Source organism: Pyricularia pennisetigena, chromosome 3 (assembly GCF_004337985.1).
Source record: "Pyricularia pennisetigena strain Br36 chromosome 3, whole genome shotgun sequence".
Classification (NCBI taxonomy): Eukaryota; Fungi; Ascomycota; class Sordariomycetes; order Magnaporthales; family Pyriculariaceae; genus Pyricularia; species Pyricularia pennisetigena.
This window is the reverse complement of record NC_043742.1, coordinates 4074768-4080926: the sequence shown is the minus strand read 5'-3', so window position 1 is coordinate 4080926 and position 6159 is coordinate 4074768. Positions and strand designations below refer to the sequence as shown.

At 53.9% G+C, this 6159-nt stretch overlaps 2 protein-coding genes across 2 annotated transcripts in view; both read right to left on the bottom strand.

The window, feature by feature from the left end:
- Positions 1-1237: 1237 nt before the first annotated feature.
- Positions 1238-4597, bottom strand: PpBr36_02823 (uncharacterized protein; the record flags this gene model as incomplete). Its single annotated transcript, XM_029890000.1, has 5 exons — positions 1238-2302; positions 2372-2534; positions 2602-2708; positions 2780-3709; positions 3761-4597. The coding sequence occupies 5 exons, from the start codon at positions 4595-4597 to the stop codon at positions 1238-1240; spliced, it is 3102 nt and encodes a 1033-aa protein (XP_029752968.1).
- A 1180-nt stretch (positions 4598-5777) lies between these two features.
- The window catches only part of PpBr36_02822 (uncharacterized protein), a gene marked incomplete at both ends in the record, with an annotated part of 986 nt that continues 604 nt past the window's right edge, over positions 5778-6159 (bottom strand). Inside the window, one exon of the mRNA XM_029889999.1 lies at positions 5778-6097. Coding sequence (XP_029752967.1) covers positions 5778-6097 — 320 coding nt within the window. The remainder of the gene's footprint in view (positions 6098-6159) is intronic.

The following is a 6159-nucleotide window of genomic DNA, read 5'->3' as shown; positions in this document are numbered from 1 at the left end:
AAAAACAATAATAAGTTATGTCTGACGTCGAACGACGTGTTTGTTTGCTAGACAGCATGTATATCATGAAAAAGAAGCAACAAATCGACGGAACAGAAACCCGTTGGCCTACAGCACCCGAATCCCTGCTACGCTGGCATGATGGTCTCGTGTCGAGGGAGATAAAGTTGGACAAAGGACCGAACTTGACCTACAATCCTGTCCCGCTGCTGCAGACTCCTCTTAACTTTTTAGCTGAGCTAAGGAATGCCTGTTGCTGGTATCTTGAAAAGGACGTTACTTTGTCAGGCATACTTGTGAATGAATAGATTTTCTGAATTTTTTTATTTTTTTTATTTGTGCTTGTATAACACATCATCTGCGAAAACTTCCTCCGTTCTTCCACGAGTTTGATGTCTCTCCCAGCCGTGATACTACATGGTCATCTTTTCCTTTACTTGCAGCAACATGAACCTCCGAACTACATCATGCCCTCGCACTCCCAAGAGAAGAAGAGAAAAAAGAACCTCGTCTCAACCCACTGGTGGATCGTCGTACCATGGTAACCCATCCGCACCCATCGTCCGCAGGCCATGCCGTTTGCTATCAGAAGTTCGGTTAGTATGCCTCCCCTTCCCTGAATCGTCCGCTCCGGCGCAAAAGTCTCAACCCGCCACCACTACCACCATCACCCCACAAACCTCACCAAGCCATCACCTCCCCCCTCCCCTTCCACGCATTACTTTACTATCTCGAGATGGTGCCTGGCATCAAGCAACAGACGGCATCCCCCTTTTTCTTTTCAACTTTTGTTTTCCCCCTGAAATCGCCAGATGAAATGCTCCGCGCTCCGATTTTACATCATGCAAAAAGATGCGCAAAATGTGTGGAGAAAAAAAAAAAAAAAAGAAAAGAAAAAACAACACACCCGAGGTAGGAGGTGCAATGCTGCATAATCTTTGCCCCTTTGCGAAGCTAAACCATAGATCCTTTTTCGCCTGGGAACACCAGAGCGCCATTGCTGCGCAACATGTTGGACATGGGGAGAGCCTCATGCAAAAAAAACCCCCCGCGGAACCTACCCAGCCCAGCCAGCACTGAAACGCCGCAACGCCGAAGTATATAGAGGAAGCCAATTATAAGATTTATATCAGCCACCTTTCCGATCTCCAACGGGCGGCATCCGGCTCAATTGATGCCCTGCAGCACCCTTGAAATTCAAGACAAACTGTCCAACTCCCCTCTCACCAATGCCATACTAGACGCGCTGGTAGAAGAGCAGGTAGGCCACCTTGTTGTCTTTGATGTTGTCCTTGATTTGCTTCCCCTTGTTGGCGGTCGCCGGTGAGGCACCGTTGACAACGCTGCTCCACTTCTTGCCTCCGCTCGCCGGTGTGCTGACCTGCTTCCACCCGTCATCGTCGGTCGCATCGTCCTCGCCCATGCCCGCGAAGCGATTGGCGGCTGCCGAGGCATAGCCACCGCCGTCCTTGCGAGACGCGTTGTCGCCCTTCACGACATCCTCCTCCGCACCGCCCTCAGCGACATCCTCACTTCGAACGCGTCGGATGACGGTGTCGTCCAGTCTGATCCACTCAGTCCCATCCTGGCGGCGGACGTCGGCCGTGTAATGACCTCCGCTGGCGTTCTTGCCATGGTGGTAGACCGCCGCAATCAGCTTGTACTTGGGCAAGCTGCCTGCCGTGCGCTTGGCGCGGGAAATAACTTCGCGGGGGATCTCCAGCTCGAGTGGGTAGCCGACCTTCTTCCAGATCTTGACAGTCCCATTGCCCTCGGCGTCGAACTGGAATCGCTTGAGGTGTAGGATCAGCACAGGGGGCAGCGACTCAATAAAGACCTGCTTGGTGGCCGAGACATCCTTGCCCCTAGGAGAGTTGAAATCGCCACGGAGGCTCTCGGGATTGGTCAGGTGACGCAGGGCATCAACGATATTCCGCACTTGGGGCGCGCCAATGTCCAGCTGCAAAGGCTGGTAAGGCTCAAGCGTGACCGAGTCTTTGAGGCCAGGAACCCGCAGTTCGGATCGAAGTTCTCCCCCGAAGATCTTTGTGACCGGGGATGACATGTCTGAGTGGCCACTTGAACGGGTGATAGCAGCCCGTTGTCGGGGTCCGACCTCAAGCCAATCGTTGTCGCCACCGCCAACAGAGGGCGCCGATGTAGTAGGTGTTTGAGAGGATGACTGAGGAGCTGTGGATGTGCTTGATTGTGACCCAGCTGCACGCATTACGTGGGTGCACTCATCATGAAGTGATTCCAGGAAAAAGCCGAGGAACTCTTCAGCATCTTGTTGATGACCACGCTATGCGAAACATCAGAGGTCAGCAATAGTTACCCAAGTAAAGTATTCGTAATCTCGAGAACGACATACCCTCATGCTCGAGAAGCGAGGAAGCTTCCTGATGGCCTCGTAAATGAACTCGGGCGTAAAAGGCTCTCCGTACTGCTCAAGTTCTTCGCTCTTGAGCCTGCGACGGAGCTGATCAACCGACACGGCTGAATCGATAATCTTGAAGTCGCGCATGAACTCGATCCTGCACATGTTTGTCAGCAAGCAGTCAACCTGGTATATATGTGGAATAGATATGGTCAGAAACTAACATCGCATCGATAAGAGGAGTTTCGCTGTTGAAACTGTGGGCAACCTTTTTCCCTGCCTGCTCGAGGAAGTCGTAGAAAGGCGTGCAGAAAAGAAGGACTTGAAGGACCTGAAGTAGATGTCAGCACTGAAAAACATGATTAAGAAAAAAAAAAAACCATCTTGACTGTGGCAACTTACAGAATTCATATAGCACATATTTCCGGTGTTGATCAGGCCCCTCGGTTCAATAAATGCTAGCTTATCTCCATTTCCAACACGGTATGCCCTCAGGGCTTCGGCAAGCGAGTTATTTTTGGCTTGAACAAAGGCAGACGTACCAGTGGCAGTACTCCCACTAGCAGAGTCCGTAGCGGCCGTTCCATTGGTACCAATCTGCCCAGAAGTGGGTTCACCAGGGGTAGCGTTGGCAGCGGCAGCAGCAGTTTTGGCAAATAGTCCAGTCCACAGCTTGGGAGCAGCGGGCACAGACGCAGGCGCAGGGCCAGACGAGGGAGATTCAGTTGCGCTCGGCCCAGCAGACATAGTAGAAGTAGAAGCAGTGTTACCAGCATCCGATGCAGCACTGTCAATCTTGTGCTCTACAGATGCTTTGTCTGCTTGAGAGAGCTTTGCCTCCCTCGGCGAGCCCTTGGGTACAGCCGGTATTAGAGGTACGGCTGGGGCTGCAGGGCGACTTGTACCCTTGGGCTTTCCGGGAGTTGGGGTGGCTGACGTAGCGGAAGGGGTGGCGTTGATCGAAGCAGGTGTTGTAGGGGATGTGGATGCCCCAGATGGCTGGTCTTGTGAAGATGGAGAGTGTGCGACTGGGTCCGCTTGTGCGGGCGGCGGTCCATCGACAGGCACCTCCCATTTAGCATGGAACGGGTCGTTTTCGCCATGAGCTGATGTTTCGGCCTTGTCAGCAGCTGCCGTCTCAGCAGGTTTTGAATCAGGCGCCGCAGATCCCTCAGTAGTCGCTATGGAGCTATCAGTAGTCGCACCAGGCCCCGATTCTTCCATGGCGGGGAGTGAAAGCGCTTGGACCTGGTTGTCGAGCGCCTTGTGACACCTCTTGATCTTGTTGGCTCGCTTTGGCCATGACTCGTCTGGATGAGTAGACCAAGGAAGCTGGACCGCTGTTAGCAAGGAGCTGGCGCAGGGCTCAAGGATCCTACTTACAGGTGGCGTAAAGGTTGTTCGAGGAGGCGAGAGGTTGACTTGGGCCTGGGCCTTCGGGCTCGCAGAAAGCTCAACCGAAGTCTCAACGGTCTGTGGTGTCGGAGGCGTCATAGGCAAAGCTGGCGCCTGTGCCTGTGCGGAGCTGCTTGACGACGGTGTGGGGGGTGCCTCGGATTCAACAGGAGCGACAGAAGCGGCCGTCTGGGCCGCAGCCTCGGTCTGCGCCCGAGGTGCGGCTTGCGGGACGGGCTGAGGAGCATATTGCCCAGCAGCGTGTTGAGGAGTACTGTGTATCGGTTGAGGGGGCACGACCATTGCATGACTGTGGGAGGCGGATCGAGGAGGAGGTGGAGGATTCGGGTACGGAGACGAGACAACAATAGGCGACTGTTGGTTGCGCTGATATGCTTGCGGCTGGGGTACAGGCTGGGGCGGTATCGCGCCAGTTCCCATTGTGTGGACGTACTGGTGCATGCTCGGAGGCGAACGAGCATACTGCGCAGGGTAAGGCATGTATGGCTGGCCAGGCATGTTGGGTACGTAGTACTGGGCGCCATTTTGGTAGGGTGGAGGCATCGGAGCAGTATGGGGGTAGCCATAGTTGGCATAGGGATGGCCCATATAGCCGCTATAGACACCAGGGTGTTGTACGTGCGGTTGAAAGGGTTGGTGGTGAGTGGCGCTGTAGGCGGAATGCGACTGATGATAGGCCGGCGGACGGCCACCTCTGCGCGGACCCGGGCTCGGGCCGGGACCACCGTGTGAAGGGCTCATGGCGACGCCCGCGCTCCCCGCGCCTTCCATGGCCTGCCCAGCCGGCAGATGACGATTGCTCATCCTGCCGGCTTAGGGATCGTTGGAGCGCAATGGCGGCTCACCGATGCGGAGGCTGCCACTGCAAGTCTATCCAATGATTGGAGATCCGGCAGGGTCAGGTCGGCGGCGATCGGGTGCGTCGGAGTGGCTAGAGCGTGCTTTATTTTTTTTTTTTTTCCGGACGGGACCGCAGCGGCCACGTGTAGGCGGATATGCGGTGCTTGACTTTGTTGCCCGATCGCGTTGGCGGTGGACAGAAGAAGATGATCGCGTTGTTGATGACGCGCGGTTGCTAGGCAAGTCACAGGATGATCGGGACCGGTAAGTTAGGTTTGAGGTTGATGTGCGTCAAGGGAGGCGAGGTAGGTTGTTGGCTTGTTCCAGTCGTCAGAGTTTCGCTCAAAGACCGTAGCAGAAACAAAAGAGAGTCCAATAGAAACACTAGAACAAAACCCACACCCAAGTAAACAAACAAAAAAGAAAAAGAAAATGCCTAGGTCTGCAAGCAAACAATCAGAAGGAGCGGAGAGAATAAGTGCATACCGCGAAAAAAGCAGACAGACCACGATAGAGGGTCTTTGGCAGGGTGGAAGTTGGGTGAAGTTCGGCGAACCACCCACTGCCTCACAGCAACCTGCGCGACGAAATTTGGGTCGGGATTTTTCTTGTACTTAGCGACCACCCTTGGGCTAGGCTGTGAGTGGTCGGTCGCCTGGCTGGCCGCACAGCATTTGGTGCTTGGACTAGACCAGACTGCTGGTTTGCTGTTTTTGAACTCGTGTGGGGCCTTTGGATGAAGCTCGAGCCGTCTGCTGGTAGGTGCTACCAATCACTGACGGTTACTCGAGCTTTCATTCTGGCTTTCTTCTGGCAAAGCTTCTCTGGCTGTTATTTTTTGGGGAGCGAACTTGGCGATTTGAAAGTCATCACACTGACGTGTGAGATGGGCTGAGAAAATTCCAACCCACCAAAAATTTATATCTAGCTTTCACAATGGCCACCGAGACTTGAGCAACAAAATCTATGGAAAAGCTTTGATGGCATCAATAGTGGGTTGCTTCAATTGCGACTAAATAACTGCAGACACTGCTACATGGCTCCTGTTTCCTCCCTGATTCTGAATAGGCCGTCATCTTGCCTGGGCTCTATGAGCATCCGGTTTGTAATATTCATATATCTGGAGCTAGAAGCACGTGCCCGGCTACTGTGCTGTACCTGCACCCTGCCTCCCCGGGATCAAGTTCCTCAGTGACAGATCGTAGACCACATCCTCGACTTTCTTGACATCGTACTTGACACTGTCAACACGCTTCCTCAAGATGTCGTTCTTGAGGTTCAGCAGCTGGAAGCCAGCATGCAGGTCACGCACGAAGGAGCTGATGCGGACCGCCATATCAAAGTCGCCCAATGTCACCGTGTTGGTTGCCAGCCGGCTCAGCTCGTTGGTCAGGTCGGTCAGCGCCAGCAGATACTCCTCAATGGTGATGTGAAAGGCATCGCGGTCTTGAATGTTGACAGGCACTGTGAATCGAAGCGGGTTGGGGTCAGCTTAATTTGAAAGGGCTTGCGGCATATTTTTCTTC